This window comes from Ictidomys tridecemlineatus, chromosome 9, assembly GCF_052094955.1.
Source record: "Ictidomys tridecemlineatus isolate mIctTri1 chromosome 9, mIctTri1.hap1, whole genome shotgun sequence".
NCBI lineage: Eukaryota > Metazoa > Chordata > Mammalia > Rodentia > Sciuridae > Ictidomys > Ictidomys tridecemlineatus.
The window spans coordinates 3,978,292-3,991,873 of NC_135485.1; the positions used below are offsets into that span (position 1 = coordinate 3,978,292).

The window sequence follows — 13,582 nt, forward strand, 5'->3', positions numbered from 1 at the left end:
TGAAGGTATCTGGATGGGGGACCTTTGGAAAGGAATTAGGCCATGAGGACAGAGCCTCTATGAATTGGACCGATATCCATATAAAAGAGGCCCCAAAGGGCTATCCTGCCCCTCTGCCACGTGAGAACAGTGAAAGGATGGCTGTCCTGACCAAACCGTGTTCAATGGCTCACTAGACACCAAATCTGCTGGCACCTAATCTTGGATCTCTGGCCCCTAGAACTGTGAGAAATAAACTTTTGTTGTTTATTAAGCCACCCAATATATGGTATTTTGTTTTAGCAGCTCAAACGAATTAAGACACTCACTCTTGCTATCATTTGAGGATCCTGCTTCCTTCTGCACCAAGAAAAATAGTAAAAGAACTAGAACTTCTGACTACAGCAAGCACTAATAAGGATGAGGAGCGAGGGACTTCTTATCCACTGCTAGCTATAAACTGGTACAGTCACTTTGGAAGATAGTTTGATGGCTTCTTCAAATCTAAACACATTCTTACTATACAATCCAGGAACCATACTACTTGGTATTTATTTCCAACCACATGTAAACCTAGCACGGTGCTCACAGTTGTATTCAATAATTGCCAAAACTTGAAAGCAACCAAGTTAACCTTCAGTAGGTAAATGGATAAACTGCGGTCCATCTATACAGAAATGTAGTATTCATCACTTAAAAAACAAAAACAGGGGGCTGGGGTTGTGGCTCAGCGGTAGAGAACTCATCCAGCATGTGTGAGGCCCTGGATTCGATTCTCAGCACCACATTAAAAAAAAAAAAAAAAGGGGGAGTCTGGGGTTGTGGCTCAGTGGTTCAGTGGTAGAGTGCTTGCCTAGCATGCATGAGGCCTTGGGTTCGATCCTTAGCACCACATAAATATAAAATGAAGATATTGTGCCACCTAAAACTAAAAAATAAATATTTTTTTAAAAAAGGTTTTGAAAACTACAACTAAAATAAATTAATTAAATTAAATTAAAAAAAAAAAAGGGGGGGCTGGGGTGTGGCTCAGGGGTGCTCTACCATGTGTCGGGCACTGGGTTTGATCCTCAGTACCACATAAATAAATAAAATAAAAGTATTGTGTCCAACTACAACTAATAAAAGTATTTAAATAAAATTTTTAAAAATAGCTTCTTTCTCTTAGTGTGCATTTAAGTTCTTCCATGCCTTTCCATGGCTCAGCAACCTATCAGAAAAGGCTGCTCACAATACAACTCCAGCTACAGGATGTCCTGGAAAAGACAGGCAGTAAAAAGATCAGAGGCTGCTGGGGCTGAGAGAAAGGAGGGATGAAAAAGTGGGCAAACAGTATTTGTAGTGACACCCCTCTGTATGATGCTACAGTCTTGGGTACATCATTATACATCTGTCCAGACCCACAGACTGCACTACACCAAGAGAATACCTTTTTTTTTTTTTAATTTTTTATTTATTTATTTTTTTAGAGAGAGAGAGAGAATTTTAATATTTATTGTTTAGTTGTTTTTTTTTTTTCCCCCAGCGGACACAACATCTTTGTTTGTATGTGGTGCTGAGGATCGAACCCGGGCCACACGCATGCCAGGCGAGCGCACTACCGCTTGAGCCACATCCCCAGCCCCCAAGAGAATACCTTATGCAAACTATGGACTCCAGTGGTAATGACCTCAATGTAGGGTCATTGATCATAAAAAATGTATGGCTTTGTGGGGGATGTTGGAAGGGGAGGGGACAGAGTGGGTAAGGGATTCTGTATATCTGCTTAATTTTTCTATGAATCTAAACCTGCCCTCCAAAATAACATATTGTTGTATGTTATTATTGACTGAATCCAGGCCACTTTATCACTAAGCTACACTCCTAGCCCATCTAATTTTTTATTTTAACACAGGGTCTCACTAAGTTGCTGAGGCTGACCTCAAAACTGTGATCCTCCTTTCTCAGCCTCCTGAAACATTGGCATTTTAGGAAGGCACCACCATACCCAGTTAAAGTCTTTTTTTAAAAAAAGTAAGTATGTTTTAGTTAAAAACCTATATTTACACACACACACACACACACAAAGCAATAAAGCAGCTTTAAAACAATTCGGTGACTGGCATGCCCTGAGAACAAATGGGAGCATGACAGTGAGAGACAGAGACTTCCACAGAACCCATAGCCACACCTGCTCGCACCTGTGCCACACCCTCCACCCTGGCACCTGCCACCTGGTGGTTTCCCCAGCTGGACCCAATCTCTCCTTAACTCTGGCTCCAACCCTGCAGACATAACTCAAGGACAATGTTCCAGTGATCCTCTTCCTCCCTGCTATGTTCAATTTTTTTTTCTTACACTACATTGTTCTCAACAGTAAACAAACAACTGTCATTTCTCCCATCTTGAAAAAGAAGCCATCTCACCCACTTCCTCCTCCAGCTGGCACATCACTTCTCCCTCCTGTGAGCAAATGCAACAAACGCCCATCTCTGCTCATTGTTTCCAACCCCTCCTCCTCTCCCAGCCACTCCTAAATTCACCCCAGTTATGCTTTTGCCTGCACTGCTCCACTAAGACAGCTCTGGTCAGGGTCAACAATGGCCTTCTGATAATCAGTCAAATCTCAGCCACTGCTGCCCAGTCAACTGCTCTCCTCCCTCTACCTTTTCCTGGCTTCCACAAAGCCATACTCTGCTGCCCTCCAACCACAGGGCCACTCCTTCTGGTTTCCTCTACTTCTCCCAGATCTCAATGCTAGGGTGCCTCCGTTCACTCCATGGTCCTCTGCTCTGTCCACACTCACCTCTATGCTAACTTCACCAAGTTCCAAGCCACCTACAATGCCAACTCCCAGCTCCTGTCTCCTGCCCAGCCCTAACTCCTGTGCTAGGTTTCTATCAAATCATCTGTACCTTCTAATAAAGGTCTAAGATGTCTCAAACCAAACCTGACAACTGTCTTTCACTGACTGAGGCCAAAAATCTTAAGAGTCATCTCTGACCCCTTTCTCTTCTCCACACCCCACTGCAATTTCTCTTCAAATTGAGCTACTTCTCACCCCAGCTGAGGCCAGCCTCGCCTCCTGCATGGACCATTGCAACAGCCTCCTTAGGGCCGCTGCTTTGCCGCCCCCTGCTTTGCCCACCCCTGCCCAAAAGCCACTCTCAGTAGAGCAACTAAAGTCTTCTGTTTAAACCTCAATGAAATTGCTACTCCTGAGGCAAGCAGAATTCCAGAATGTCCCCAAGATATCCCTCTCCCTGATATCCACCCCTGTAAAACCTCTCGCCTTGAGCAGGGGCATAAACTGATCATGATGGGGCAGTTGCTCCTGACCCAGTGCTGCTATATGGTAGACGGTGTGGCAGAGACGGTGTTAAGAGAGAAGAGTCTTCCCAGTGGGCCTTACCAGTCCAGCTCGTCCTGGCAACAGAGAGTCAAAGGCAAAAGGATTCCACACCAAAGAGCATCTCTGCTGTGGTTCTGAAAGTGGGGACCATATAGTGAGGAGAATGGGCAGCCCCAGGAGCTGGGAGTAGTCCCGGCTGACAGCCATCAAGGAAATGCAGAGCTCAGGCCTACTGACGTGAGGAGCTGCACCCTGCCTGCAATTTTTGAATCAGCCTGGAGCAGACGATTCCCTACTAATGCCTCAGAGGGGACGCAGTCACCAACACCTTGGTTTCATGCTTGTAACACCCTGAGAGCAAACCAACCACACCAAAGACATACTACTCATGTTGTTTGAAGCCATCAAATCTGTAGTTAATGGTTACAGAGCACCAGAAAACTACCACAATTCCTCTGCTCAAAATTCTGCAGAGGGTCCCGGTTAACTGTGAGTCAAAGAAACATCTTACAATGACCCTATGTGCATGCAGTATCTAATCCCATAGATCTCTCCTCCTCCTCCTCTCAGTTCATGCACGTGGGTCTTTGTCCCACCCACGCACTTCCCGTCAGAACCACCTCTCCAGGTTTCTGGCTGGTGAACTTCCTTACCCTCTTCAACTTTTGCTGAAACCTCCTTGCTTGGACCAACCCTGAACAGCCTATAATTGCATAATCTGCGCTCCCCAGTTATTCCAACACCTCCTGCCACTGTGCTTTCTGTTTCCCCCCTTGCACTTATTACTGCCAATGCATACACTTTGTTTACTTATGGTGTTTATCACTGGCCTCCTTCACTAGAACATAAGCTCTTAAAGGGCAGGGGCCTTGAGTTCCCAAATGAATTCCAAGAACCTAGAACAGTGCCCTGGTAGATTCTCAGTAAATTTTTTTTTAACGTGTGATGAGAAACACATTTAAGGACCTAGCATGATACTCTGTACACAGCAGCCAATTGGTAAATGACATATTACAGCTGTGATTTGCTGCCAAAAGAAAACAAAGCCCAGCAGAGCCCAGAGAGGCAGCAGACCCTGGGCAAGTCCTGGTGTTCAACCAACATTCTCCATGTGGTCTGCAGCAGCATCCAGACAGCCTGTTGTCCAGCAGAGATAGCTGGCTTTCTGTAGCATCTATCAGCCATGCCTACACAATGACATTATGGGCTGCATCCTTGGCAAATACCAAGGAGAACTTCAAAATGGAGTTCACCAGGATTTAGAGAAATATCTTCCAGTATAGGTAGCAAAGGCCTCCCAGGTACTGCACCAATGGCTGGTAGGAACAGCTGTGCACAGCTGTGGCTAGAAAAGTGCAGACATTGTGCAATCATGATTAGCTGTTAAAAATCTACCTGGAACAAGAATTCACAGCTGGGGACATTAAACCCTTAGAACAGGGACCAAAACAGGGTCAGAAGACCGAGGGGAAGTGTGTGCCCAAGAAAACACTTAGCTGAAAGGAAGGACAGACCTCTGACTACCTGAAACTCATCACAGCTCTTTATAGGACACTGGGAATTACCACTCCTTCCTTGGATGCTAAGATCATTCCTGTTCTTGTGCTCCCAGCCTCTAGGAGGCACTCTTCCCTCCCTGGGAACTAGCTGACCACAAATTCCATCAATCCAGGAATCGCAGGCAGGCCAGAGAAGCAAAGCTGACAACAGCCTCCTGCCCTTTCATTTAGAGCCTGTTGTGACAGGTGGAAAAGGCCTTCTCTACCTGCTTGCCCTCAATGGCTCGAGAGGGGACTCTATTCTCCTTGAAGGAGAAGCCTCAGTGCCCTTATAAAGACATGTAGGGTCAATCCCTGCACCTGGGTTAGAGCTCTCCAAACTTCTTCCTCCCCTGCCACCAGTACTGGCCCATAACACCTGCACAGCAGCTGCCTCTCATTTCCTCTCTTCTCTCCAGCCAAGCTCCCCTTCTTTCTGGTCAGGGTACACATTACCAGAGGCAGGGTGGTATCTTTGATGGACTTCAGAATTAGCAAGTGAATATCAGAGCACAGCTCTGCTGGATGCCCAGTGAGCCTCTCCAACCTGCCTCCAGTGGGCTGTGAAATGCCTGAGAGAGAATGTAAAATGCTGGGCAGGGCAGAGCTGGGCAGCCTCTGCCTCCACAAGGGGAACTGCTGTCTGGAGGACCCCTTCAGCTAACCAGTTTAAACCCTCTCATATCTAGGCAGCTCATCCCAGTCCTACAGAGGCCTTTTTCTCACCGTTTGTCCTGCCATGCTTTGAGCTGCAGGTCTCCTCGTGGGTCCCAAGCCCTACCCACAAGATCTCCCTGCTTTGTGCACTTCTCTCTTCGCATCCTCATCCTGCTGCAGAGGGACCTACGCAGGGGCTACGGCAAAAGCCCGCCCATATTGGAATCTTCCTGCTCCCCTTCTGCCGGCACTTGAAGCTCATCACCTTGATCAGACTGCTCCTTTCATCTTCATAACCCTGTAAGGTGGGAACAGAACATGGCCCCAGAGACACTAAGTGCCGGGCTCATCCAAGCCCATGGGTCAGCACGCAGCTAGGTCAACAGAACACCACCTGGCACTCCTCTCCAGGCACAAGCACACATCAGCAGTCACTCTAGCATACAGCAAGTATTTTCTGTCCATCCCTAATTCCAGGGCAAAGTCACAAGAAACATTAACAGGTCTTGCAGGAAAGCCGATGTTAAAATGTTACAGCTCAGTTCACTAATGCTAATTCTAAAATGGTCAAAGCTGTAGAAAACAAGTCAGGCAACATAAACTTGTTCCTATTGTACAGATGAGAAACCTAAATGTCAGAGACCCAACCCCTGGCAAGCTATCTAATCACCCCTGCCTCAACTTTCTTACATAAAACAATAATTAAGAATAGTTTCCCGAATCAATCCGCTTCCAGTGCAAGACAGACACCATGCTAAGTATTTTAAGCAGAAAGGGACTTAATTCAAGGAATCGGAATGATTTGAAAACTATAGGAAGGAGTCGGCTCTGAATCTCTCCTGTGTTGTTCAGGGAGCTCTAGGAATGGCTCCCTGAACAACACAGGAGAGATGCACCAGGGGAGCGGCTACATTGAGTGCACTGGAACTGCTGAATTCAGGGAGTGCTGCTGGCACCAGAACAAGAGATGCAGCCTCCCTCCCTCTGCAACCGCTCTCAAAATCCAGGAACTGAAAACTGGTACAAAGATATACTGCAAGATAGGCTCTCAGCTCTACCACACTGCTAAGCCTAGGAAGCACAAAACAGTCGCAAGAAGAAAAAGGGTCTCTGCCTCACTTCTACCACAAATCTCTCACAAGTGGGAGAATTTGATGGTGCTAATTCACGTTCAGCTGCAAGAGGCTCCGGTAATAGACATTTGCTGCCTAACTGCTGCAGTCCAGGAAAGACTCACTGGAAGGAGAGTGGCCTGGAAGGAAGATGAGCCAGCCACAGAATCGCACTCCACGCCACCTCCTAAGGCTGCAAAGCTTAAAGAAGGCAGCTGTGTAAAAGCAGACACACTAAATGCTGCCTGTGCCAAGGACACAGTCCAGCCATGTCTTGACAGTATACCCCTCGTGATAAACTCACTCACTCCTCAACAAGTAACAGGCTTGTCCTCCTCATGCTGCTCTCACCCTCCAAAGGATCAGATCCTGAAACCCTAGATCCATAGAGAAAGCTGGTTCAGCACTTTCAAACCAAGTCAAAGTTCCCACCTGAAGAATTTTCTTAAGCCAGTGGTTGCAAAATTTTCATATAGCAGAATTTAAAGAAAAAATAAAAGAAGCCAGGTACAGTGCAGCTTGGGAAACTGAGGCAGGAGGATCCCAAGTTCAAAGCCAGCATTAGCAACTTAGCAAGGCTCTAAGCAGCTTTGCGAGATTCTACCTCAAATTTTTAAAAAAAGTTTAAAAAAGGGCTGGGGATGGGTTCTGTGGTTAAGTGCCCCTGGGTTCAATCCCTAATACCAAAAGAAAAAAAGCCAGAAGCAGGGGCACATACCTGTGATCCCAGCCACTGAAGATCACAAGTTTAAGGCTAGCCTGGGCAAATCGGCAAGACTGTCTCAAAATTAAAAATAGAAAGGATAGAGTATTCCTGGGGTCAATCCCCAGCACAAGGGGAAAGGGTGTGCGTGCATGAAACCAACAAAAACAGAGAACAGCATGAATCCAGCCTGCACACAAGTATGTGGTATGCTGGAGGTTTACGTGTATTTTCTCAGTTAACCCTCACATTAGCTCTTTATGATAGGTGTAAATGGCCCTGTGTCACCCAAGTGCATACTGAAGCCTAGAGAGGTTAAGTAACTTTCTTAAGGTCACACAGTATAAAATGGCAGATCTGAGGATCAGACTTAGAACTGAGCAGCCCAGCTCTCAACTGACACTCTCCCACCTCTGTCTTTAAATTATAACTCAGAGGGGTTCTCAGAGATGCAGGAAGCAGGTGCCTCACACGGTCAGGCTGTCCTCCTGCCCCCACAGAAGCCTTCTTTTGGCAAGCTCCCCCCGTTCTCCAATCTCAAGTTAAACATTCTCCTCCAGCAAAGGAGCCTCCATAACCAGCTCTGCGAACTCAATAAAGGACTATATGAATGGAGACATATGTGACCAAAGCTAATCAATGCCTCCTAGATCAATGCAGATCCATGGAAGCCAACCTGGCTCCTGAGGAAAGGAAGCACACCACTAGTGAGCTCCCACCTCCTCACTCACTAACTGTGGGATTCTAGACAAATACCACACTGGGTTCATGGGAATCCCTCAGCCCAGTCCCTCCCTTCCTAACAAGAGGAGGACCCTGCTCAAATTACATTAGAAAATTTCCTTCGGGGAAGCAATTAAACATCAACAGTCACAACCTGCTAGCTCTGTGGTCTCAAAAGCTGTGTGATTCTGCAAGCTTCCCACCTCCTGCCCCAAACATCTGGCAATGTCAGGAGGAGACATGTCTGGGCATCTTGCACAGGGAGAGCCACTGGCATCCAGTGGGCAGAGGTCAGGGGTACTGTGACACATCCTTCAGTGCACAGGTCAGCCGCCCACAACAGGGAGCATCTGTCCCAAAATGTCAACCATGCGCCACTGGAGAGGTCCTGCACTAACTTAACTTGCCAATGGGTTGACCTTCAGCATGATCTAGGATTAGGAACTAGAGAAAGCTTTAGGAAACAAAACAAAACCATGCAGAGTTAGCATCATAGACAGCTGCTGCTGGAAGAGGGCCAGGAATGCAGATGTTTAGCCTACTTGGTCTCTAACCCTGCACAGTAGGCTCAGAGAGGTAACTTGCCCAAAGTCACAGAGCGATTAAGGAGGAGAGCTCTAGTGAGGCCCAACTGGTATGAGCCCTGAACCAGCACTCCTAACTGCAGTGCACCCCCAGCCTTGCCCCAAGCTGCTGGTCTGTTTCCCCCACTGGACTGCTAGCTGCATAAGGACCAAGACTCCCTCTATAGCTCAGGGTAGAGTCTGGCTCAGAGGTGTTTGTTACAGTGTGGGGAAGGAAGAACAAATGGCAGCTGGGCCTGTGGCTTCTGCAGGACAGTGGTCAGGCCCAGCCAGTCGCCCTGTCACTCCTCTGTTCCTATCTCACTCAGGTTACCTCATCAAGCTCTGCTCCCTCCAGTCACAAGCTCCCTGACCATCTTCACCTCTTCCTCTAAACTATGTTCTCCTAGACCAGCCTCCCACAACACCACCCACGTGTCTTTCTATGGCATAGAGACCAAGGAGGAAGAGAACAGAAAGCAGGGGCAAGGGGCCAGGAGGAGAGGCAGATGTCTAAGGCCTGGGGTCCACAGAAGACCAGCTCCAGCCCTGGCCCTGCTCTCTACAAAGACTAACATAGTCCATACTCTCCGGTGCTCCTGCTGCAGGCCAGGCCTGGGGCAGGCTCTGGAGCATTCTCTGTAACTCCACTTACTCACCTACAAATGTTCAGTAGGCTCCACACATAATAGGCCCAGAACCCCCTCCTTCAAAGTCACTCTAGGCTGAAGCTCCTCTCTAACACTGAGACCCCAGGACAAACACCCTCTAGACTCTGTACACAGTATCACTTATTGACTCATTGTTGCCAAATTCCACATGCTCCCAAAAGCACTTTAGCCTGGCTGTCAGTAACAATGTCACAGCCATCAAATCAAGGATGAGGAGTCAGCAACCAAGGAATAAAATAAAGAGGACACACTATTTTCTGTGGCCCACACCTGAGGAAGGTTTTCAAGAAACAGCAGCTTTGGAAAATATCTAGAAATTGTATAATTGCTAGAGCTTCCCTCAAAAGGGAAGAGGTTCCAACAGACAACTCGGGTCCTTCAGGACAGAGGAGCAGGGCGCAGCCATAATCATCCCAAGTGACAGATAGGTAAAGCCTTCCATGTGTCAGGATCCACAACAAACTTGCACAATTATCCACTTAATCCCACCCCCAGGTGAAGAAGCCAAGTCCTAGGCACAGTAATGTAGAGGACAACAAGGGTAAGGGCAGAGCAGAATCAACACGTGACAGGCATTCTGTGCTAGGCTCTTAATAATGCTATGTTAGGGATGAGAAAATGACTAGAGAGGTGAAATAACTTGTTCAAGGTCACACAGCTAGGCTGTAGGTTCAATCTGTTGAATTCCAAAGCCGAGCTCTTTCTCTTACCACCCATTTCAAGCAAGTGTTCCTAGATAGCCTAAGGACCCCAGGGGACTATGGAGGCCTGTTTTCCAGGCCCTTTCCCCTGAGAGCCACACTTAACAGGTACCTATGGTATTCATAAATGGGGAAAGCTAAAAACAGCCCACCAATGAAAATCACACCACCACAGCATGGCACCTGCCTTGGAGGGGATGCTGACAAGAGTCCCCCACGGTTCAAGGACCCCACTCACTGAGCGCAATCACCAAGTTACCAAATTCTGAGACCAGAGACTCTACTAGAGCAGCAGGATACCTGTCAACACATCAGAGAAAAAAAAGTGGCTAAAATCACTCAGGGCTGGTCTTAGACTCATCCAATGTCCTGCATGTAGCTGATGAAGCAACTGAGGCAGCAATAATGACTGTCTGCCCAGTCAGACACCTCCAGCTGACTCCAGCCAGCACATCACCCAGTACAGCAAAGGTCCAACATGGGCTTCACCAGGGGCATGTGCACAGCCAGGGTGGCCACAAATGCTTCCAGCTGTGAAGCTTTGGGCCCAGAGGCTCCCGAAAAGCAGCTGTGAAGCTGCTGGCAGTCCTGCACACTCTCTCCAGGCCTTCTGTACAGCACTCCAGAGTTTGGGAGATCATACTTGCTTCTGTGACTGACTGATGTGTCCACTTGTTTTGGGGGTCACATGGTGACTACAGATGAAGTGACATCAGTAGTAATAACTCACATTTCTTACACCGTGCCCTCTGGCAGAGACCAGGCTGGTCTATCTGGGTTTTCCAGTTGTGGTCCTGTTCTGGTGCTTATGCCCTGGCCTGGTTCTGCTATCACTGCACTGCAGCCACATGGGTTCCTGTGGGATAATGTGCAATAGAAATAACCTCATGACCTGAGGTTATTTCTTTTTTTTTTTTTTTTTTTTAATTTTTTTATTGTTGGTCATTCAAAACAATATTTATTTTCTAGTTCTCGGCGGACACAACATCTTTGTTGGTATGTGGTGCTGAGGATCGAACCCGGGCCGCACGCATGCCAGGCGAGCGCGCTACCACTTGAGCCACATCCTTAGCCCCTGAGGTTATTTCAATTGCATATTACCCCACACGACCTACCTAGAACAGGGCCTCAAACACAGATGCTTCCTGAACAAGCACAAGAGGAGGCAGTAGCCGAAGTAGCCAATTCCTAGGACTTTGGGGACAACAGACACACCAGGAGGCCTGTGTGGTAATTGGGGACAGGGTGCCAGGAAGAGGGTATACAGGCCAGACTCAACACAGAAGGGAACGCATGTGGCTGCAGTGCAATGACAGCAGGACCAGGCCAGGGCATAAGCACAAGAACAGGACCACAACTGGGACACCCAGATAGACCAGCCTGGTCTCTACCAGAGGGCACAGTGTTAAAAATGTGAGTTATTACTACTGATGTCACTTCATCTGCAGTCACCATGTGACCCCAAAAACAAGTCATTAGATAAGGGCCCTTTAGAGCCTAAGGCTATCAAACTATAGCTGCTGATTTGGTGACAATGACTACCTATGAGTTACCCAGAGCTACAACAGGCCAGAGACCAAAAAGTGACAGAGACTGCAAGTGAAGCCAAGGACACAGGGAGGAACGAATGATAGAGTCACCAGCAGACCTGACCCACACAACTCCCATGGTGCTGGGCAAGGCATGGCTGTCTGCAGGCCACAGCACCTGCTCAACCAGGACACATGACACACATTACAACAGAACAAGGCAATAGGTCTGCAGTCCAGCTCCTCCACAGTGACACAGACAGCATTACCTTGTAAAGAAGCTACTAAATGGTGCCAGTATCCTCAGTTTACTCCCCTCCTCGGTTCCATCAGCCCAGCCCTGCTGGTGCAGTTCACTGCTCTCCTTGATGGAGCTCAGGGTGACATCAGTAAACTGTGGGTCATCGTCGTTCTCCAGGGTCACAATGGCACTGGAGCTGCTCGTGACCATGAGGTCCAAGATGTCCTCATTGCTGATAGACAGCGTGGTGGACAGCTCTGTGCCAAGACTAGACACACTACAGATGGAGACATCATCACTACGGTTCAGGGTTTTGGAGGTGGGACTATAGAGCTTCACTGAGTCATAGCCTGTCCTGGGAAATGTGGAGGACTTCCGCACAGTCTGCTCACGCTCTGCACTGGTGGGAGCCAGAGGTGTGCAGGATGGTAGTGGGCATGCACTCTGGAAGGCCCGCTCAGGGACAAGCTCTGACTCCGACTGCTTCCTCTTCACAAGGGCCACACTACAGGGGACAGGTTCTGGGTTGCCAACCTCCAAGGTAGGAATGCCAGAGTCCACTGACTGAAGGCTGTGCCGGTCTTCTGAAGCACCAAGTTTCAACTTGGGCCCGTACTCAGGTGTTGAGAGGGATCTGGACCCCTTGGCATTCACTTGCTGCAGGTTCTGAAGGGGTTTTCCCTGATGAGCATCCAGAATGTCCATCAAGGCTATGCCATTTGTGGAAGTGGAAAGGTTTCCATCAGTCATCTTGGTCCAAGGAGAAACTAGAAAAAACAAGACACAGAAATCAGGCAGGTGGACATAAGACCCACAGATGCCATTCCTCAGACACAGCTCACTACTAGGACATCCCTTTTAAAGGGGGATGCCATGAAAAGAGCCCCACATAACCAAATTTTGATTCAGAACCAACCACATCAAGAATGTTAACATGCACTATCATGTCAGAAAATAACCCAAACAAAGCATATATCTAAAGCAAAAATCATTATCTTCATCATTGTCACCCCACCAGTCACATCTCTGATATTCAGGACAGTGCTGGGAACCTGAGAACTATGCTAGGCAGGGAGGAAGTTTTCTTTTTTATTTGGAGGTCAGGGAGCATACTATAATTTGGATTTGAATGTCCCCAGAGGTCTATGTGTTGAAAATTTGGTCTACAAACTATGGCACTTTGGGGAAGTCGTGGCACCTTTGGGAGGCAGGGCTGTGAGAAACAGAAAGTCCAGAGGTCTGTTAACCATACTACTACTAGAGTGCTTAGCCTTAACTGAGAGGTAAGATCCAATCATAGCCATTTTAACTATAGTCCTTCCCTTTGCCCACCCCAATCTTAAAATTAGCCAGTTGTGTAAACTATAACCCTGAACTCCTCCTGTCAGAGCAAGGGGCAGTGCAGCATTAGGGATAAAACTGGAGGACTGCCCACCTAAGTGGGCTTATTAGCCAGACTCCGGAGCACGCCTTCCTGGTAGAGGTAAAGTTGCCTTGCTGAGCTACTTCCCAGCTCATATTGGATTCCTTGTGGCACTCTGGTTATTTCTAACAGGGCTCAATGGGAGGAATTTGGGTCACTAGGAGTGTGCCTTGAAGACAATATTGGGACCCTTCCTATTGCTCTTCTTACTTCCTGGCTGCCATGAGGGGAAGAAGCCTCTTCTACCATGTACTCCTGCCAGGATGTACCATGCTACCCCAGGCCCAAAGCAACAGAGCCAAGTGACCGTGAACTGAAACCTGAAACTATGGGCCAAAATAAACCTTTCTTTCTCATAAATTGTTATCTCAGGTATTTTGTCACAATTACACAAAGCTAATTCAGGGGGGC

The 13,582-nt window shown here is 47.8% G+C and overlaps 1 protein-coding gene across 8 annotated transcripts in view; it reads right to left on the minus strand.

The window, feature by feature from the left end:
* Window positions 1-13,582, minus strand: part of Tbc1d14 (TBC1 domain family member 14) — a 103,356-nt gene that overhangs the window by 81,307 nt on the left and 8,467 nt on the right. For all 8 annotated transcript variants that reach the window (XM_078020973.1, XM_078020975.1, XM_078020972.1 and 5 more), the window contains exon 2: window positions 11,777-12,515. In XM_078020973.1, coding sequence (XP_077877099.1) covers window positions 11,777-12,498 — 722 coding nt within the window. In that variant the 5' untranslated portion in view covers window positions 12,499-12,515. The remainder of the gene's footprint in view (window positions 1-11,776; window positions 12,516-13,582) is intronic.